The sequence below is a fragment of the Perissodus microlepis genome, chromosome 17 (assembly GCF_051167445.1).
Source record: "Perissodus microlepis isolate ML-2025 ecotype Zambia chromosome 17, ASM5116744v1, whole genome shotgun sequence".
In the NCBI taxonomy this organism is placed as follows: Eukaryota; Metazoa; Chordata; class Actinopteri; order Cichliformes; family Cichlidae; genus Perissodus; species Perissodus microlepis.
In genome coordinates, this window is record NC_140477.1 from 7,656,460 (window position 1) to 7,678,525 (window position 22,066).

Consider the following 22,066-nt stretch of genomic DNA (forward strand, 5'->3'; position numbering starts at 1 on the left):
TCTATCAACCAAACCAAGCTCAACCATCTCCAATTTACATAAAAAATTTTATGTTAGAAAACTTTCATAATGGTTGTTGTGAAATTTTTCCTTCATATATCAAATACATTTTGGGGGAAAGGGTCAGTCTGCACACTTTAAGGCCTTTTTCCACACACTGTGTTAACTATTCTAGTTATAACTGAGAAGATAATTTTGTTAAATATATTTTTTTTTTTTCGTTTTTCTGGTACGGCTTCTGATATTTGCTCAATCCTATCTAAGCATGAGAATTACATGCAAATAGCATTTTCTTCATTTTTGTGACTAAGAATTCTCGTTAAAAAGTATTCTACATCCTACATTTTTCAGCATTGTGTAATTCAACTACATCCCATTCAGATATCGTCACTAGTTGTCTTTTGCAATTTGATGTTTTTCATTAATGTGTGATCAAATACGGGACTTTGAAGGAATAGGGGACTTTTTTTTCATATTTTAACAAGCCAGTAATCTGACATTACATTGATGGCTCGATCTCAAATGACAGATCCCGATTAATGGTAAGAAAGACCAGTGAAAACTTCTGGCTTTTATCTTTAATAGTTTTAAGATATTCACGTTCAAAAGATTTTTTTATCAGATTGTTTTTCCTGAAGACAATCTGATATTTGAAGCTAATATCAGATTGTTTCCAAGCTAAAATTTGACAGCACTCATTATATGTTCAAACTTTGTACAATAAAAAATGATACAACTTGAAGATGCTCAGGTAGGAACTGTTCTAAAAGTTGAAACCCTTGTCCATCTTTTATATTCAGTCTACGTTATTAATAGACTACTTTGATCATGACCCCGATAATCAAATAATCTCTTTTAAATCATAACTGTCTCTGTGTCCATGTTGCACACACAAACCTTTACCCACCCATGTTGAGGCAGGAAGTTAGGAGTATCATTGCTGAGGATTTTCTGAGTGTCTGTGTCACAGATGAGAAAACATACACACACATACACACACACGGACGTCTGCCTCATTAAAACCTATCCCATAGATGTACTACTTTGTACAGCTCTTCACTCATCATCACCTCCAATCCGCTCAAGCCTTGCCTCCCTTTGAGCTTCGCTACTTATTTTCATCAAGGCCTCTCTCCCCACCTTCTGCCTCTCTCTCGCTCGCCGTCTTATCCACAGTGGGCTTTGTCACTGGGCTGCCATGTATTTAGGAACCTATTTACTTGCTTTTTCCACCCCTAATTCTCTCTTATTGTCACTCCCAGCATCCCACTGCGTCAGGAACAAGGCCTCCACAAGAGTTTTGTTCCCTGTGCCCAAGACATGAATCACTGAACCAAGATAATGATGAAGAGCTCAGACACACTGCAGATCAAGCCTCTATCACCGATCGTGCCAGCAAACACACACCGCTCGTAGGAGGTCATTATTACAGAGGGCTTTCAGTTTGTCTGAAGAGCCGAGATATTACAAACCTGTGCGTTTTAACTGGTCATCAAATTTTGGGTTAGATTGCAGTCACTTAAATAGGGTTTTGAGATCCATGCAACAATATTTATTCCAATATGTCACTTTATTATGATTCTGTTTTCATTCCATTAAAGAAAAAAAATTAATAAGCTGCACTGGGTGATGAGGTCCACCTATAAAACATTAAGCTCCGAGAATTCATTAAACCTCATAGCATGTCTCTCAGATGATGATAATAACATTACATTTAGCTAATCTCATATAATATGATCTTTGGGGCCTAAACAAAATTGTGACTGAAAACTGTTTGCCACATGTTAAGAAGCCCCAGATATGCTTGTCTGTATTAGTCCCACTAGCTGACAACGTGACATATAGAAGCTCAAAAATGATGATAGCGAAATCAATGTAACTAAAATAAACTTAAAACCGGAGGGGTCAATGCAAGGTCAACAGAGAGACTTGACGGTTGTTCTGTGGGTACATTTAATAATAGTTATGAAACAGATTAGGTTTCGTGAAAAGGAAAAAGGGGAATCGGCTTTTATTGTCTAACAAATATGAAACTGCTGGGAATTTTTGTCACATAAATAAACCAAAACAACACTCACCTGGGGCTAACCCTTAACCACAGAATCATGAAGTTGATACTTGTGCAAACTCATCCCTCTGGTTGTTACGTGTTTGCAAAATAACTGCCAGGATGTGCGTTAATAATGAGATCTCCAGTTAAAAGTATACATTTTTAAAACTAAAGCACTTTCTCTTGTCTAACGCTTGCTAAACTGAATGCTAAAAGATGAAAATGATCATTCTGATGAAGGAACAACAACAGAAAAGGGGATGAAACACATGCTAAAGCATGCTTGTGCATTGCCAAAAACAACCCCTCTCCAGAGATGGGAAACAGAGAGGTTCTGTATGTGTCAATCAGATCCATTTAGCGACATCAAAGAGCGGATTCAGGAAGAAGCTGTTGAGAGTGGATGAGCATTCACCTTCCCTTTTCATCGGTCAAGGGCCACAGCTGAGAGGAGGTTGCCACAGGCTCACTTTGAAGTCAGTCCTCAGAGCAGACAATGTTTACATTCTTCCAGCACATTACCCCATTAGCCCATCATTTCTTACATACATCTGTCTACCGCCTGCAGAAATGGCACCTAGAACCTACTACTTGAAGCCACACGATACTGGGCTTGGTCTTCCAGGTTTCTTATTCTTATTTTTGTTGTTTCTCAAAGCCGAGATTATATTTTTTCACAAAGTCTTAACAACCATGTGTAAACAAATATGTGCTTCTGAGGAGGTGAAACAGACCAAATTGTCATTTCCATATTATCCACAAGGTGGTGCTGTGGTGCTCTCACTTACTCACTTCAGAAGCTTTAAAAAGAAAGAACAAAAAACCCCAACTTTTATTTCCTTCTTGAAACCGTTTTGCCCCCACAAACAGAAGAAACAAATGTTTTCAAATGTCATTACTGACAAGTCATGACTCAGAGAAGAATGATTTCTCAAAATTGCAAAACATATGGAGGGCAATGAGTGCAGTCAGTCATGTCAAAGTACCACTTCCACAATGCTGCACGCTACTCCATATTTGCACTCCACCCTTTGAAGATAGACTGGATACACATCTGTGGTGCTGCACACTGCACCCCTGCACACACCACTGACACAATTTCTTTCACCTTCTCATATTTTTGATTAAAAGCCATACTGAATTCTGTCATTGACCTTTTAACAACAGCTAAAAGCCCCCAAACATAACTGGATGCAATCTCATAATTATACCTTTTATGATCATTTCTGTTCATCATACTGCTGTACCACTGATCTTCATTGTGACTCACTGTCCCATTGGTCTTTTACACACATCCCCACTCTTTGCCACACCGCTCATTCTCTCCACGCTTTTTTTTTCTCTTCCCCAAGCCCCCACGCTGCACACGCACTGCAAAAACAACATTCCCGTGATGCAAGATTAGAGAAGTTTTTCTTAAAATATTGTAAATAATATCAGATGACTGAAAACGAGGAAGTCCCCCATGAGGAACTTTTCCCGCTGTGTCATTCTGATTTCTAAAAGTGGCACCCAGACAAACATACACAAACAGACCACATGCCCACGCGATAATAACTTGTTGTTAGGTTGCAACTGGAAACAAAGGATGCTGTGGGGCTTGATGCAGCATGGTTATCTTGTCCAAATATTAACTTTACTTTTAAAATATGAATATAAAAATGAATATAATGAAGAATCAAATTATTTTAGTGTATAGCAGCAAACTAAAATATCCTCATTGTGTTACATAACCAAGTAAACATCTCTGAGATGTCCTGTCTCAGAAATCTGAGAAATGTGAGTCTTGCATAAGAAAAAGTTGAGCATTCGAGTTATCGTAAAATGATTATCCTGACACCACTCAATAATCTTAAAATATGAGCAACATGTTTATATCTCAATAATGTCTATCCAAATTGCTTACATTTCTCAGCATTATGCTCACACGTGAGCACAAAATCTATTTATTTAAGAACCCAATAAAACATACCTGCCTACCGGGAAGTATCAAACTTCCTGTTAAACAGGATGTTACTTGTGGAGAAGTGAAGGACAATTCTTCCTCTTCATCACACATGACAGCAAGAACAGGTGATACACATTATACATATAGAAGTAAAATTATAGCCTGCACAATATTAATTGCATTCTAGTGTGTCTGTCAAAGAAAACATTCTCATTTACCTGTTTGTTTGGACTCTTTGTTGAAAGTCTCGTTGGTGTATTTTATGTAGCTTTTCTATATCCAAGTCCAGCTTCAGTTTATCCAAGTCAAAGTGCTTGTTGACGTTTGACACATGGAAGCCCGAGCCAGTGAAAGGGCCCCAGATTTAAACCAAATTCTATTTCCTCTTTTCAAGCGGGGTGCAAAGGGAAGCTTTTACGTCAACTGCCCCTCTGCCACTCTAACAGGAAAAAAAAAATCACAGATTCTTGCAAGTCATTGTGTGACATAATGATGGTTACTTTAATCGTAGAGTCTTAAAGTTTTATGTGAAAAGTGTAAAGTGGTGAACAGAACTTACTTTATACCTGACTTTGAGGGGTTTTTTTTCTGGAAATTCTCAACAAAACCACAGTACTTACCAGGTAAATTACACTCCAGCTGATAATGCAGCATGCTGCCTCACTTTGATATTGTTGTCAAGGTCGACACTAAAAATAAAGGCTTGACTTTCGAGTGTAGACAGAATACTGTTAATTTCATATTCTTGAGACAGTTTGTTCATAACTGATCAGGACTACTTGAAATATAAGAACAAAACACACAAGTGTTTTCGGTCAGCTTTATGAAATTGTGGCATTTGGTTCCAGATGGAAAGGGCTTCAATACTGCATTCACGGTCACACTGTAATCTGCATGATAACAATGATGAACAACCCATCAGGGACGATTTAAGAGAAAAAGCCTTCAAATTCCCCTTCAGATGCATGTTGATTGTGTTTATTCATGGCAGTTAGGTTGATGAGGGAGCAATATGGAGGAGGCTGGATGGACACTTGTTACGCGTTACCGTTAAAATAGCAGACATCTCTTGACAAAGAACAAACAGCAAAGGCAGACTGAAATCAAGGCGTCTGTGAAAGCTCTCAGGAATGCAAATTCAAAAGCACTTCATTACTTGCTTTTTCCCTGCAATCTTGTGTCTGAGAGACTGAACTAAGTGGTTAATCAAGCCAAAAACCAAACCTCGTCTGAGGGGCCAGAGAGGAGGCACCTCTGCTCGCAGACAAGGCCAAAGCTGTGAGTATGTCAGCACATGTGAAAATACACAACTATGTGTGTTTTTAGAAACTCATAAGAAAAGGATAACACTCAAAAATAATTATTATGAGATATTCGTGACTTGTTTTTGATTTTGATATTCTGTGGGTAATTTCCTTGTTAGAATTATGGGAAAAGTACTGGCATCTAGATTTACCAGCATTTAACTGTTATTTTATATTATATCAACAATAACTGTATCTGTTTTTAATAAGTCTCTGTCGAGAGTACAAGCTTTCTAATACTGTCAGCTTGTCATTCTATGGTTATTTCAGTGTTCCTACTGTTCTCCCTATGAACAGTTTAATGTTCTTGCCCATGTACCATGCAGTCAGTATCTTGTCTTCCTCGAACTATCACATGATGTTAGCTTTTTCGCAACTCCCATAGGTTACAGGAATGTTGCTGTGGTAAATTTTCCAACAAAAACCCCCAAAGATGAAGTGATTAATCACTAAATATGATTAATCACATATGGAGGAGGGTGTATGGACATTAGGAAACTATTAAAAACCTACAAAGTCTTAACGCAACACATCATCTTAAACTACATTGTCCCTATCAAATTAAAAACTGTAAGTGTGTTGTGATAATGGCCCATTATAATGGAACGCACATAGCACATTCACCACAATTAAAGTCAACACACTGATTATTAATTAGAAAGAAAAAGATGCTGAATTATACCATAAGACAGTGGTTTTCTCATCAACATCAGCATTTACAGTATTCAACTGTATTCAAAACACACAAAAAATGGTAGATTACTTTATTATTACTGTATTTTTATTTATTTTACATTTTTAAAGCAATTTGTTACAGTGTACAACTCTTCTACTCTTAGAATGAGTAAGTTGGATTATTTCTATGACATGTACTGTATGACAGAAAAACAAACAAACAAATACTGTAATGAATCCAAAGGGAATTTAGGCATTCAGTCAAAACGTCAGAGATGCTGTCGGGTTATGTTAGTACATAGCCCTTTTCACACACACATTCCCTAACATTATTTAAGAAAAAAAAAGAGTCTGAACTATTCTGGTGGAGATAGAATCGTCTCTTTCTCGCTTAATCAGGGTCTTAACACAATTTTAAGGCTATGTGAGCCTTCACACACCAACAAAGAGGGCACAAGTCCTCTGTTGTCTGAAGTTAGATGCATTAACACGATATCTCAGGATGGAACTTGAGCACTGATGTTCCCCTTAAAACTGTCTTAACTGATTTAGTACCATAAAAGCGTTCGATTCGTTTTTACATATCACTGTAAAATATGATAGAAAAAACAGTCGTGAATCTGTGACTGCGTGCGTGAAGTGCACGCTCACATTAATATGGTAATTTTATACATACTGTATATCAGAAGACATGCCCCTGCATTAGTCAGTAGAAACTATCCAGCAACATCCTGTAGACTAAGTGCCAAAATATGTTCAACTTACTGCTTTATAATACAGATAAAAGCTAATAAACAGTATTTATTTTTGTAGTTGATTAAAAATTACTAGCAATCACCAATCAACTAATCAGCTGATTGAGTAAAAGCTTTAGATCTAAATCTATTTAGACTGTCTACTGAATTTAAATATCAGCTGGATTATTCTAAGTTTATTCTTCCTTGATGTCTGCAGGGCTCGAATCAGCCCAAATAATCTCCCGTGCCTCCAAGAACATGTAATGCACCTGACAAATGACCATGATTTACTTATGACGTAGGGATTTCTCTCCCTGATCTTGTTATTGTTCAACAGGAGGAATGTGCGGAATGCCAGTGTGTGAGTGAACTCAGCGAGAGCCGACACTCGACATTAGATTTATGGGTGAAGATTATGACCCAGGGCGCTCTGGCAGAAACAGAGAAAAAGACAGCAAAGCCAAGGCCAATGGTACAGACGAGAGGAGGAGAGAAAAGGCAGGGAGAACGGAGCAAATGCCAAGAAATGAAATGAGGTGTTTGATCTCTCCAGGACAGGCCAGGTCTTACCCGTGGAGTGTCTGATCTGATGTAGAACCACTGAAAGCACCACCAGCTGCACAAGGCATTCATTACAGCCACACGTACTGGAAGAGGAGAATACATTGGAATCTATGTATTTATTTGTGACGCCCCTCTCTGCCCGTTCCACTTCACCATCCTATAAAAATCTATCTGTTCTCTGCAGATTCTTTGAGAATATACTCCTCCAACACAAACCTACCCTCTTTGTCCAAAAGTTTCCTTGAGAGACACTCGGTTTAACTTGAAGCCTCTGTTGTCTCTTCAAATGCCCGCTCATTTTTCTTTTCTTTTATTCTAATCGATGCACTTGGCAAAGTGAAACGGTGTCTGCCTGCAGACGCAAAATAAGAAGCTCTGAAATGAAAACCTCCCTTTTAGGTGGCAATTGTATGTGGCTGTATCTTCGTCTGGTTTACCTGCGGGTCTTTGATCCTGACAGTGTGCGACTGCGTTTGATTCCTGGGGTACTTTGACAGTTTGCAGGCTGGCAAAAGGCCCTCCAGTGTCTGAAGTTAGATCAGAGGAGAGAGGGCCTGAAAAGCAGGCGTCCAGCTGGGAGAAGATCAGAAGAGACACAAACTTTAGCGAGAGCCATTGTGAGGTACACAGTAGCTGCTGGCTCCCGTAACTTTTCTCTTTGTGTGTGTGTGTTTTTCTTTTTTTCATATGGCTATCTTCTCCCTCTCTTATCTTCGTCGCAGAAAGTTGAATGGCTCAGTTAAAGGTCTGCGAGGTTTTATCTGATTTCGCCAAAACAAGTCACCTTGTATTTGTTCCCTCTTTCAACTGTCTCTGAAGGTTTAAGGCCGGTGTGCGCTGAACAATGCTACACATCCTCTTTAAGAATTTAGTGTAAGAATATAATGAAGATCTCCTAAAAAAAAAAAAAATCCTAGAAACATAAAACAAAATTCTTTATATATCACATCCTATGTCCAGTCAGTGCGCTTAGAATAATTATTCTAAATTGAAATTAAAATGTAAATGAGAGCATGTGTTTTTGGGAGCCTCAAGTTAAAATATCAATCATTTTATTTACTGTAATTACTGCATACACTGACAAATGTCTAAAATTATGGAACTGTATTTCCTTTGAGCCTCAGTTGGGTGATTTGAGGAGACTTTTTCACAGATTTGTAAAGCGTAACGGTGCCCTCTAGTGGTGCAATGGTAGACTCGAACAAAATTGAAGAAAAAAGCAAAGAGGTTTTATTTTGCCAGTTAGTTCTGGAGTTTGGTTAGGTGAAACCATATAAATGCCACACTGCAAGACAGAAAACAAAACTGTGCAGGTATCATACTGTGCAAAGGTCTTGACCTGTCCCTCAATTTCTTTATATTTTTCTTCCAATGAGTCACACTTGGTTGTATTTTTTAGGTGGCCTTGCACAATAGTTCTCCAGATTTTTCTGAACTGTTCCATATTATTTCTTTGGATTTTGGCTCCCTTTTCACTTATTTGTCAGACATGTGCTTTTACCTCATCATAATAATTATTCAAGCATAAAAAAGGCACCTAACTCAAGAGATGAACCAGTATTGTTCCTGCACATAACAGTCAACTTGGCAAAAAAACAAACAAACAAAAAACCTAGCTAAATGTTATGTTTTTATGCTATTTGTTATTGGCAGCCTGTCAAAAACTTTGTTGCAGATTCTTTAGTTAAATCTATTAAAAATACCCCAAAAATTAGTTTTATTTTATTTTAATAAAGGTCATCTTAAAATGTATTTCTGCAGAAACAAGGTGATTCGTGTTACCCAAAAACTCGACATATCTTGGCGTGGTGTGCAGTGTGTCCTTTATTGAGCACAAGTTGCAGGCCTAAAAACTAAATTCTCCGGCTATTGGAGACTAACTGAAATTATTTCTGAAGACTACTTAAAGAAACTACCAGAAAGGCTTGCTTGAAAAAGTTCAGTCTGCATTAAAAAATAAAGGTGGTGATACCACATACTGACTGTTAGAATTGTACAAACTGTCTTTTTGTTTCATTTTCATGTATGCTTGTTCCCATTTTCCTAGCAAAATATAAAGAAATGAGGGGTAGTATGAGATTTTTGCACTGTACTACATGTTTATTTGTTTTTAGGTCAGTATTTTCTGGAGCATTATCCATAGTCCTTCAGTATTTTATTAATATTTATTTCTAAGTTACTTACGATTGTAAAGGTACTTGAGCTTCCCTTTAAAAAAATGTCAATCAATGTAAAATGATGCTGCTTATCAGTAAATACACTGGAAGGTGCGTGCGACTGCCGCCTGTAGCACATCCTGCAGAAAAGAATTAAAAGACATCATTAATCGATCGACGATGCTAGCGATCTACTAGCTCTCTGCGGTGGACGGCATTTGCTCTCGCTCCTCGTCTGCTTTCAACCACATTCAGGTTCTGCTCGTTCACTACAGAAATGGCAACTTCAGTGAAACTCAACACCGGTGCACAAATGCCCATTTTGGGACTGGGGACGTGGAAGGTGCGTCTGCTTTCATTTATTATGCTGTCCGACTTTGCACAAGTTTGTAGTTAGCCTTTTATGTAAGCTAACATGCCAACAGAAAATATGGTTGGAGGACGAATAATGGCCGTTTAAAACAAGTTTCTATCGTATTACCTTTCGACATTTCGAGGTAAATTGCATATACCGTCTACAGAAATTACTGCTCGACATTATCTTCACTTTAGGACCTCACCTTTCGGAGTGGAGCAAACCTTGGCCGAGTTTCTAGAACCATGACAAAGTCTGTGCGAAGCTGGGGCAGTCCTCTAATGCCCCACGTTTGCTTCACTGTTATTCAGTGCGCAGAATCAAGAGTAATTTAAGTATTTGTTACAAACACTGACAAGTCGTACTACGTAACTGCTGCTGAGACACAGTTGATACATTTACCCTGCTTGTGTAAACAGTAAGGGCAGCAAGTTTAGTGTACTTGAAAGCTGAGGTCGCTGTATTCTCCTTTTAGATATAATGAATATTAAATGTGTTGACCTTTCCTTCTTAAATAAAGGATGGAAATTGAATTTGTCCCCCAGATGTTGCTTTTAGCTAAGTAGGTATAATGGAAAAAGTAGCAATTAACATTAGGAAAACAGTTAGACTATAGCATCACTGGACAAAAGGTATATGTGAAGAGGACACGAGACAAGGACAGTGTAGATGTAACCTATTTAGTGGTCCTTTCCCAACAAGACAAAATCAGGAACTGGAACTCGTGTTTTCTAAGTTACATTTTGTGAAGTGTGCAAAATGTCAACTATTAATTGTCTGCATAGAGACAACAGGTCCATGTATAAGTCTACCATGATGTTTTGGTACAGCAGTCTAAATGATTCTTTTGACTGCCAGGGTGAAGTACCACAACAGCTAACCATCTCTTGTTTGTTAGTCTCCACCTGGCAAAGTTGCCGAGGCAGTGAAAGCAGCCATTTCTGCAGGTTACAGGCACATCGATGGTGCCTACGTCTACCAGAATGAGGTAGAGGTGGGTGAAGGTATCCACACTATGATCAAGGATGGTGTGGTCAAAAGAGAGGATCTTTTTATTGTAAGCAAGGTGAGCTATTGGTGCAAAAAGTACCTTTTTTTTTGTTTGTTTGTTTGTTTATGATTTTATACTAAATTGATGACCAGTGCGTGCCTTATGTGTGCTTTCATTTCCCAGCTGTGGTGTACTTTTCATGAAAAGTCCTTGGTCCGGAAGGGTTGTGAGAAGACTCTCAGTGATCTTAAACTGGACTACCTAGATCTCTATTTAGTGCACTGGCCCATGGGTTTTAAGGTAGGACCACTTTTGTTTTAAACATAAAAATATTTTAACTCTTTGCTGCCCTCATCTTGTTTAGTGGCATATAATCCCTTTGTCATGTTACAGGCAGGTGATGAGCTTTTTCCCTCGGACAGTACAGGACAAACCATCAGTGATAACACCAGCTTCCTGGAGACATGGGAGGTAAGTTAATAAGACTGTGTGTGATAGATGATCTGAATTACACTTTGGCATACTTATAGTGCTGTGCTAATAATTTTGAGCATGGTGTGAGTATTACAGAGGTCAAAGTATATCACTTTAGTGACAATGGCAGACTTCATTTTGTTTTGTGGCGATAAGAAATTGTGTTGCGTGTCAAACCAGGAAAAACTGCACCCAGAATGTGTGACAGGGTCAGTCATTTTGGATCAGGAAGGATCATGGTTTAAGGGAAAAGATGGTCATCTTATACAGATACACGGCACTAACATTTATCAGAAATGTCTTCATTGGCACATTATTTCCTCAGTCCCATCTGCTTCCAATCAGTCAGCATTTTTTATGCAAGACAGTTCTCCTTGTCACGCTGCACAATGGGTAAACCACTTCCTTGAAGTTGATAAAAATGAAACAATGAAATGACTAGCCCAGAGTCCTGAAATGAACCCAACTGAGAACTTCTGGGATTTTCATTGAGGACAAAGTTATGGCCGAGAAAACCACCACAGTTATCAAACAGTAAAAAAATATGGGAAGAGAGAAAAAAACAATTCTGCAGATATACTGAGGTAATTACAAGAAATAGGCCTTCACTACTTCCAACTTACTTTTTTTTTTCTGTAGCCATTAATAATTTCATTATTAATGAAAATATCTTTTCTGCCTCAGTGGTTACTGTTCTGTAATTCTGATTAGTTTCTTTTATTTATTTATTTTAATCTTTTTTTATTTTTCAGACAAAATCATCATCTTGAAGGAAAAAAGGGTTTTATATCATTGCATATCATGCGCGCTAACACCAAAAGTCCTTGTGCACCAAAGTCCTTGTGTTTTTTGGTTTTTTTTATCCCAAATGTTCTCAGGGAATGGAAGAGCTGGTAGATGCTGGTTTGGTCAAAGCTATTGGGATCTCCAATTTCAACAAGGAGCAGATTGAAGCCATTCTCAACAAGCCGGGCCTCAAATACAAGCCTGCCAACAACCAGGTATGCTAAATGATTTGTATTGTATAAAATAACAGTTTCTGTTTGTTGTTCGAGTTAGCTGTTGTGAAAGTTAAATACTCAGGGCTATGAAGGAACAAGAAAACATTAATGTTTCATGCTTGCTGTTCTTAAAGGGCAAGAGGCCGTAATAGCATTATCTGTCTCCTCCTGTGAGGCCTGAGAAATAAATGTCTTGTTAGTTCATGATGGGCCGCAGCAGTTTCCCCTCAGGCTGGGCCAATTAGTTGAGGTGACCTTATATTTTTGTTTGTTCTCAGAATCATGGTTTACCATCAACGTCACGTTGTGTCTTATATTAGATTAAAGCACAATTCTTTTCCTTTTTGTCATCAGAGCACAGCAGTGCTATAGCTGCTTATCAGGAAATTTATCACTGAAAATTATGCCAAATGGATCCAGCAGACTCTGAAGGCTTATGGTCTTGTATCTTACTTCTAAGCCAGTACTAGAATACTTCATTTAACCATGCTAAGAGTCTTTTTATACAAATATTAGTCCTTTGACAAGACATTCAATGCTGAATTTTTAAGTGAAGCTGTTTTCCTTGTCTTTTCTTCAGTCATTTAATGGAAATACTAAAGTAATATGTAGTAATAATAATGCTAATAATAATAATAATATGTGCATGTTTTGAAGGGGTTCAGTGAAATGATACATGCATAGATTTATCACTCTTATTTGCTTCTCATTTTTCCCACTAGGTGGAGTGCCACCCATACCTGACCCAGCACAAGCTGATCAACTACTGCCACTCCCAGGGTATCTCTGTGACAGCTTACAGCCCCCTGGGATCCCCTGACAGACCATGGTCAGTAGGCATGGCAAATATGTTTGCCTCAAAATGACTTCAACAGGCCTTGAAAAGTGACCAAATACTCCACACTCACATTGGTTGATTCCCTTTATAATATTTATCAATACTGTTCAGCCTATTATATCCCTTTAGCGAGTTTCAACTCATGACTCTTGTTCCTCTTTCTCTCTGTGGCATATGTTGTCACGAGTTTGATATTAAGTAACAAGCCAATGAGACCAGGGTCTCATTCATTTATTTTTTTACAGAATACACTATTTTGTACACAGAGAAAATCTTATTGAACATGTATTGAAAATGCAGGGCTAAACCAGAAGATCCCTCACTCCTGGAGGATCCCAACATTAAAGCCATCGCTGAGAAACACAAGAAGACACCTGCTCAGGTACAGCTCTCCTTCTGGGCAGAACATGCCACTGATATATTCTATTTTATTTTGAGTAACTTCTATCCAAGAGAAAAAAAGTAAAATCAATCTTGCTTATTTTATGTACTCTGAAACATTATATTGAGCTTAATCACCTTATCACGTTAATAGCCTGAATTCTTTTATTTCCAGGTCCTGATCCGCTTCCACATCCAGAGAAATGTGATTGTGATCCCTAAGTCAATCACACCGCAGCGCATTCAAGAGAATTTCCAGGTCTTTAGCTGGGGAGATTGATTATCCTTCCATTTTGTTACTTAAACTTCTTTTGGTTGGGTCATTAGTCTTATATTTTATACATATTTGCAGGTGTTTGACTTTGAATTAACTGAGGAGGAAATGAAGACTATACTGGGATTTAATAGGAACTGGAGAGTCTGTCCAATGCAATGGTGAGACAGGATAATTGTGTGCGCTTTAAACATAGAGTTGTGAGTTGGATAACAGGGAGTCATGGCTTGAATTTCATTTTTTTTCTTTTCTCCCTCTCTCTCTTTGTAGGGCCACAAAGCACAAGGACTTTCCATTCAATGCTGAATTCTGAGAGGAAAACTGGAAAGTTTCCACATGTTAACGCTGGGTCTTTGTTATTGCTTACTTTCCTCTTCTTTATGTGTTTATGCTGTTGGGTTATTGCATATAAAATCAATCAAATCTGGAAAAAAGTTCCCACTTCACACTCAAGCACGTGAAAGTTATTGTACAAAAGAAGTCAGTTGACATGAGGGGTTAGGTGGAAACATTGGTTTTTATTTTTTTTATTTTTTTCATGGAATGACCCTGCTGTAGCTTTGACTCCTCTTACATTTCTCAGGAAAAACACCAGCTTCCTGTGTTACCACTAAAGTTTATACACACACTCCAAAGACAACTTGATGCTTAATTTCATCTTTGGGTTATTATAACATATAATTTTGTTTTGGATTTTGCACTCCTGTAGTGGCATATTGGCATTGAGCCTTGGGGTGAAGTAAACGTATTTGTTAAGTTACTGAAGAGAATAAAAGAAGCTACTTAAAAATCATAGACTTTACAATGTTATTTAGTTTGTAGTTTTTCATGTCTAGTAGTGTCACATGCAAGAGCAATCTTAACTACCTTTAAGCTTTCATGTCCAACCATTTTTAAAAATGTATTTCATTTATATAGAAAATTTGATTTAATTTGCATTAAACGTGAAAACCTGCAGTCCCTGACAGAGGCAAAAAATGGCGAATTTATAAACTTATCTCTGTGAAGCACATGTTGCCTTAGAGTCATGCCATACAGTATTTGGTGCTTTGTATTCATGTGTATTACTGTGTTATAATGGTGTGGCTTTTGCTTCTCATGCTCGTTTTATGGTCGAGCAAAGCGAGCGCGTTCACTCCACACTAGGGTCTGCCCATCTATCTGCAGTGAAATCTATTGTCAGATGGAGGCAGTGTACAAGTTATGTGCTACAACCGGTCTGTAGGCCACTCTTTCTTGTGTTGTTGCTGTTCTGCGAGCCAGCCGTAGAAAAGAGCGAAGTTGTAGGATACAAAGAGCTGACGTTAAACTGAGTGTTTAAAAACAATTAAAAGTCTTACTCCTGCCATTGTCTGTGCTTTTCATGCTTTGTTTTATGATCTTTGAAGTTTATTTACTGTTCTCCGTTTCCCATGAACCCCTGTGTTCCGTATTCCGGCGCACTTGTCAACCAGCTGTCAATAGCCAGTCACATAAGTCATCCGCTTCCAGCGACATACAGTCAGGATCTTCGAAGACTACCCTGCAGCACGCTTGTGAGAGCTCTTCTCCCCCTGTGTGACTGAAAATTGTACACGGATAGGTACATTTGTGGGACTAGAAATCCTGCTTCAGTTGTTGCTAGTTTAATAAAGTCCTGTGGAAGAGAATAAAATAATTATATTTAAAAATAAAAAGAAGGGACCAGCCCAAGCAGAGATTTATTGTATTCAATTCAGGTTTATTTAACGTTAACGGAGATTTGCCGTGTTAATGCGGTTATGGCGTTAACGTCATGTTAGTGAGATTAACGCTGGCAGCACTAGTATAAATAAAAAGAAGCACAATGAGGAACTGTAAAATGTACAGCTCAAATTGGATCTACAAAAAGAATAAAAACTTCATAAAAGAGTTTATGAAAGTTGGCTACACTATTGTATTTCGTGTATCTGTTCACTCCCATAAAGTGGTGCTAGCATTGCATCACCACATAGAAGTAGCAGTACCTTTTTGGTCTTTTAAAAAAATAGTTTGTCTTATGAAGGATTTATGAATTAAACACTCTTGGCCCACAGGCAACATGTTTAACATTCAGGGCATATAGTTGTAGAGGTTTCTGTCATGTCAGCAGGGTGCTGTCATCTTGTTGCTCTTGGGCAGCAAACTGCATATTTTCTTATTACACTGTCTTTTCATTTTTTTTAAAATTATGTATTCATTTTAAAATGCAGTAACACAAAAGACATCAATGTCTGATAAAATAAGGAATAGAAGGGGATTTGACCTTTCACCCAAGGGTGAAGCAATCCTTTCAGGAACCAAAGCACCAGCAACTGGTAAAATTAAAACAAGTTTATTTATTCCCTCAGAGCAACGGTATACAGTTAGGATTCTCTTCTTAGGGCACGTGATTTAAATTTTCATCTTATTATCAGGCAACTTCAGCATTTAATACCTAGCTGATCATTTAATCATTAGTGCCTCTAATGTTTTGAGATGACTGAGTTATGGGATATATACGTAGTCAAACTATGCACCACAATGAACTTGTACTAACTTACAGGAAATGGACACAATATATTTTAATGGGAGGAAAGACTAATTGGACAGTTATGATCATCCCTTCTGGCAGTGAGGATGAGTGCACCCCAGGATTAGGTCAGGGGTCAGGCATCCAATGTGATATGTGCTTTTAGATCTTATTAAGGTACCCACATGTAAAAGCCACACCTGCCAGTGGCTTCCTCCCAAAGTCCTACATTAGGTAGTAGTGTCTGACACAATAAGAGCTGATGATTGATTTACCAACAAAGTCCCCCAAGCTCCCAAAAGTAAGGTGATTTTTTTTTCCCTTTCTCCTAAGAAAAAAAAATTAATACCATATAGGTATGAAAGGACAAATGTTTGTTGTTGTTTTTTTAAATCATGTCAACAAGAAGATGCTGTTTTTTTGTACTGATAGATCTACAGTTTAATTACTGGCTTATTTTGTGCCTTTTCATCCATAATTTTAATTACATGGATTACAACATGATGCATTTACAAACTGTAAATTAGTTCTGGCAGAACTATTTGACATTTTCAGTGAAATGCCTCTCTCATTCCAAAACCCTCACTGTGGCTTAAAAAGCAGCTGAACTAAAATTCATCCAATGCAAACACAAATGTCCTAATAGGATTTTTAAAATAGCCACACAAGTTGCATTGTTCATTTTATTGATTTCTTTTAAAATTCTGCAGGAAACATTCAAGAAAAACTGATATAAACAAGGCATGGTGAACCATATTAACTTAGTATTCTGCATTAAGGGGAAAGTCTTTGTGTTTTGAAGCCCTGGAAAGAGAAGACAAGAAATAGCCATTACTTGATAGCACAGTTTATTTTAGAATAATGCCACGCCTTTATTTTTTCTGTATCCCCTTTACCCTTAATCTTCCTTTATTTTTACTCACCACTGTAATGTGAAGCCTCTCCAGTCCTTATTCAAGCTGAGGATGTCCTTCATGTCATCTTTGCTCAACTTGAAGTCAAACAGCTGAAAAAGACAGAACCGAAAAATAACTTATAACCTGCACAAACTATATGAGGTGCTCTATGGAACCCAACAAGTATAATGAAAATCCAAATGAGAACATGGAAAAATAAACACAGTCCATGACCTAAATTCCCCCAACAATGCAGATTTCTACACAAATAAATCTAAATATGATAACTGCTCAGTGTGAATACACTATATTAGCTAAAAAGACTAAAAACTAAATCTGCTCATGAATATTTATGATTACTGTACCTGGAAGTTCTCCTTGACACGATGGGGTGTTACTGACTTTGGAATGACAACCACATTTCTTTCGATGTGGAACCTAATCAGAACCTGGGGATATGGTTCAAACGAGCAGTGGTCATTCAGTTCAGTATTATTTAACTTTCCCATGATTCAAATATTTTTTTAATAAGCCTTCTAATCCACCACATGACAGTATTGATTTTCTTCTTGCTGACGTCAGTAATTTAACTTTTGAAATGTTGCATTGCATAACTGTAAGCACACAGTTTTTGGTTTTCCACAGGAGACAACATGCAGCCAATAACTAAGATATTCAATATTAGTTAAATACTGCATCTCGTTGTTCTCTGGTTGTGCTGCACACTCGTGATCCTACGACATGAGATGTCTCATTTAGAAATTCAAATTTCAAAATTCCTGACTTGTGTAATTCCTCAGTACCTGTGCTGGAGTTTTCTTGTACTTTTGAGCAATGGCCTTGATCTTAGGTTCCTCCAGCAGCGAGGGTTCATCAGATGAAGCCCTTTAGTAGAAGAGGACAAGAAAAACAATGTGACACTGTTAATATCTTCGAGAAGTAAAGCTGATTATACTTCTACATTAGCTTTGTTTACAATAGATTGTACATCCTCTTACCAGGGTCTGTCAGGGGAGCCCAGAGGACTGTATGCTGTCACTGTGATGCCTTTTGAGTGGCAGTAGTTGATCATCTTCTCTTGGGTCAGATATGGGTGGCACTCAATCTAAGAAAACAACCACATTTTGGGGACTTTGTTTTATTTTTATTTTCATTTCATCTTTTAACGGTGCATGCCTCCAGAATTCAAAATAAATAAAAAACAAATTTGCAAAATCTACCTGGTGGTTGGCAGGCTTGTGCTTGAGGTCAGGCTTGTTAAGTATGGCTTCAATCTGGTCTTTGTTGAAGTTGGAAATGCCGATAGCTTTGACCAAACCAGCATCCACCAGCTTTTCCATTGCCTTTAAGATAAATCATAAACTGGTTTTAGCACAGCATATTTTAATTTGGTTGTCAGCAAGTCCACGGGATTATCACTGTGCAATAAGTCATTTATATTACCTCCCAAGTGTCCAAGAAGTTGCTGTTGTCGGAAATAACTTGCCCATTCTCATCCACAGGAAAAATATCATCTCCTGGCTGCAGTGGCCAAAAGATGTGTTCAAGACAGTATTAAATTTAGACTGCATAGTTCAGTCTGATAATTCAATTCAATTCAATTTTATTTATATAGCGCCAAATCACAACAAAAGTCGCCTCAAGGCGCTTCATATGAGAAAAACCCAACAATCATATGACCCCCTATGAGCAAGCACTTTGGCGACAGTGGGAAGGAAAAACTCCCTTTTAACAGGAAGAAACCTCCAGCAGAACCAGGCTCAGGGAGGGGCAGCCATCTGCTGCGACCGGTTGGGGTGAGAGAAGGAAGACAGGATAAAAGACATGCTGTGGAAGAGAGACAGAGGTTAATAACAGATATGATTCAATGCAGAGAGGTCTATTAACACAGTGAGTGAGAAAGGCAATGCATCATGGGAATCCCCGGCAGCCTACGTCTATTGCAGCGTAACTAAGGGAGGATTCAGGGTCACCTGGTCCAGCCCTAACTATATGCTTTAGCAAAAAGGAAAGTTTTAAGCCTAATCTTGAAAGTAGAGATAGTGTCTGTCTGGAAGCTGGTTCCACAGAAGAGGGGCCTGAAAACTGAAGGCTGAAAACTGAAGGCTCTCCCTCCCATTCTACTTTTAAATACTCTAGGAACAACAAGTAGGCCTGCAGTGCGAGAGCGAAGTGCTCTAATAGGGTGATATGGTACTACAAGGTCATTAAGATAAGATGGGGCCTGATTATTTAAGACCTTGTATGTGAGGAGCAGGATTTTGAATTCAATTCTGGATTTAAGAGGAAGCCAATGAAGGGAAGCCAAAACAGGAGAAATATGCTCTCTCGTTCTAGTCCCTGTCAGGACTCTTGCTGCAGCATTTTGGATTAGCTGAAGGCTTTTCAGCGAGTGTTTTGGACATCCTGATAATAATGAATTGCAGTTCATTATAAACACTATTATATCACAGAGATTTTAGAGAAAGTTAACTGTATTGTAAGGACTGGACAGAAGTTTCCAGACCTTGGTCCCCATTGGGAAATGCATGAGGTAAAGATCCAGGTAGTCCAGCTTCAGGTCCTTGAGAGTCTTCTCACAAGCTGTTCTCACCAGAGATGGAAGGTGAAAGGTGCACCATAACTAGGAAAAATAAGCAGGAGTTTTACAAACAAGGTGTCTCATTTCCCCCAACGCTGTAAACATGTTATAGTATGACCATTGTACCCTCATTATTTCCTTATGCAACTAACAACATAACTACTATAAAGGTACTGCTGCTTAGCTGCTACTTTATTTCCAGAGTGGTTGCTTTTGATTCAGCTTAGATACCCTTCCTGACACAACCCTTCCACCGACCCTTGGAATCAGCACTAGGAATTCACTAGCTTGTGTCTTTATCCCATCTCAGCTGGGGATCTTTCATGTGAAGGGATCACCATGGTGTGGAAAGCCACATGCCTCAGGTTGTCTTCCAAAGCCACTGCTTTGGAAGACAACCTGAGATAATAAAATGGTTTATACTCATTTTTATTGGCTCTCTCTAAAGCTCACCTTGCTCACAACGAATAGGTCTTCCCTCTTTACCACTCCTTGATCAATCATTGCATGGATTCCAGCTCCAACTTCTTCTTCATTCCGATACACATAAGCGCCATCTATGTGTCTGTAGCCACAACTTATGGCGACTTTCACGGCCTCAGTCACTTTTCCTGGTTCCGACTGCACAGGTAAGGTGATAGAAAAACATGGAATGAATAAAGCAAGTGTGGAAGCGGTTTTCTTTTGTGTCTTCCGGACTTATCACTGATTGATAATGGGTTAATAGATATGAATGTAATACACATATTGGCAACACCAGTATAACTACTACAGCTATTTTGCACTGGTCATTAAGTTAATTAAGCGATAAAATGTTAATGTTTAGCCTCCTGGAGCAGATTACACCAGCATCACTATCCATGTAGGACAGCGGTCCCCAACCTTTTTTGCGCCACGGACCGGTTTATGCCCGACAATATTTTCACGGACCGGCCTTTAAGGTGTCGCGGATAAATACAACAAAATAAAACTAGTACCGGTACCGAAAAAAAGAAGATTTATTCATAACACACGTGAAAAGACCCAGGAAAACTGAGTTAACGATAAAAACGATAACATAATAACGCTGAAAACCGATAAAAACCCTGAAAACCATACATTTCACGCCTGAGCCTCAACTCTCGCGGCCCGGTACCAAATGACTCACGGACCGGTACCGGTCCGAGGCCCGGGGGTTGGGGACCGCTGATGTAGGAGACATTTTGGGGTTGATACCTTATGTTGCCGCTAGAGGTCACCTTTTTTAGTTTCTGTATGGTAGGTTTCTGTAAAGGTAATTAAGGTAGACGCACGTAATCGGCGTCAGGTGTGTTGTTAATCGCAAGAAGGCAAGCAGTTTGTGACCGCTGCGCTGTTATGTTAAAATGATGTTGGAATAAAGACCAAAAAGGACAAGATAAGTACTGCTGGAGTTATTGGACTGTTTAATTAATTCATGCATACCAGTGACATCGCGTCACGGATTAGCCTCTACAATCCAGTTTATTGTACTTTAGTTGCACTATGTAAATAACATGTTACTTTGCTTTCTTTTGTAACCAGACTCTATCAGCAAGATAGGGAATTTGTTATATAAAAACAAATTAAATATAAATAGTACAGATAACATAGACGAGTGAAACCAGTGAAAAATAATGAGAGTAGCAGAAATATTCATTGAAAAGTAGGGTGAGCATGGACAGATTAGCAGTCTCCCACAGGGCTAGTTTAAAACAAAAAATTCTAAGACTTACCCTCCAGGTGCCCAGACCCACTATTGGCATCTTTGCTCCATTGTTAAGTGTAACTGCAGGTATCATCTTAGTAGCTTTGAAGTAACGTTCTCAACCTAGTCGGGACACTCACTGTTTGAGTGTGTCATACTACTATATATTCTCTCTAGTAGTAGGAGGAGACTGTCTCTTACATAATCATAATATCAGTGAAATAGGAGGGCTTTCAATGGGCCCCGCTTGTCTTACACACAGTGCAGAAATATTCTGTTAGGTGTGCATACATTTTTTTTAACGGGTAGTTCTATAATTTCCACAATTTGGATAATGTAGAAAAATTTGAAAGGAATGTCTTTATTCAGTCTGAGCATAATTCTGAAAAGCTGCAAACAAAATTATTGTGTTAGTGAAACTGACAATTGACTGCATCACTTTAAATTGGTAACCTCTTATATGTGAAAACATAAATCCGCAGACAAAGTAAAATTAAATTTTTTTAATTGACACTTACCATTGATACCTCTTACAAAGATGCAGCAATAGATGACTCCTCTACAGTTTACAAAAAATATGCGATGGCCAAACATGTCTGTGACATCAATTAGTGTATAGTCACTATA

The 22,066-nt window shown here is 38.3% G+C and overlaps 2 protein-coding genes across 3 annotated transcripts; one reads left to right on the forward strand and one right to left on the reverse strand.

Annotated features, from left to right (window-relative positions):
- The first annotated feature begins 9,597 nt into the window (after positions 1-9,597).
- On the forward strand, positions 9,598-15,096 carry LOC146369150 (aldo-keto reductase family 1 member B1-like). Of its 2 annotated transcripts, XM_084910423.1 has the most exons (10): positions 9,598-9,777; positions 10,688-10,855; positions 10,964-11,080; positions 11,174-11,251; positions 12,133-12,255; positions 12,978-13,084; positions 13,394-13,475; positions 13,650-13,733; positions 13,827-13,909; positions 14,019-15,096. In XM_084910423.1, the coding sequence occupies exons 1-10, from the start codon at positions 9,712-9,714 to the stop codon at positions 14,059-14,061; spliced, it is 951 nt and encodes a 316-aa protein (XP_084766549.1). In that variant the 5' UTR covers positions 9,598-9,711; the 3' UTR covers positions 14,062-15,096. The 2 variants fall into 2 exon arrangements, with proteins under 2 accessions (XP_084766549.1, XP_084766550.1); XM_084910424.1 differs by lacking the exon at positions 10,688-10,855.
- A 1,581-nt stretch (positions 15,097-16,677) lies between these two features.
- LOC146369151 (aldo-keto reductase family 1 member B1-like) lies at positions 16,678-21,682 on the reverse strand. The gene is made up of 10 exons (XM_084910378.1): positions 21,468-21,682; positions 20,188-20,355; positions 19,660-19,776; positions 18,597-18,674; positions 18,374-18,496; positions 18,152-18,258; positions 17,957-18,038; positions 17,519-17,602; positions 17,181-17,263; positions 16,678-17,061 (listed from the first exon to the last, which is right to left on the reverse strand). The coding sequence occupies exons 1-10, from the start codon at positions 21,531-21,533 to the stop codon at positions 17,019-17,021; spliced, it is 951 nt and encodes a 316-aa protein (XP_084766504.1). The 5' UTR covers positions 21,534-21,682; the 3' UTR covers positions 16,678-17,018.
- Positions 21,683-22,066: the final 384 nt, after the last annotated feature.

Excerpts from the sequence above, each read along its gene's own strand:
- LOC146369150 (XM_084910423.1), top strand. The coding sequence starts at position 9,712 with ATGGCAACTTCAGTGAAACTCAACACCGGTGCACAAATGCCCATTTTG. Across the intron at positions 9,778-10,687 it reads TGGGACTGGGGACGTGGAAG|TCTCCACCTGGCAAAGTTGC; the intron begins GTGCGTCTGCTT and ends CTTGTTTGTTAG. Across the intron at positions 13,476-13,649 it reads ACAAGAAGACACCTGCTCAG|GTCCTGATCCGCTTCCACAT; the intron begins GTACAGCTCTCC and ends TTTTATTTCCAG.
- LOC146369151 (XM_084910378.1), bottom strand. The coding sequence starts at position 21,533 with ATGATACCTGCAGTTACACTTAACAATGGAGCAAAGATGCCAATAGTG. Across the intron at positions 18,039-18,151 it reads GGCTCCCCTGACAGACCCTG|GGCTTCATCTGATGAACCCT; the intron begins GTAAGAGGATGT and ends CTTCTACTAAAG. Across the intron at positions 17,062-17,180 it reads AGAGGCTTCACATTACAGTG|GGCTTCAAAACACAAAGACT; the intron begins GTGAGTAAAAAT and ends TTCTCTTTCCAG.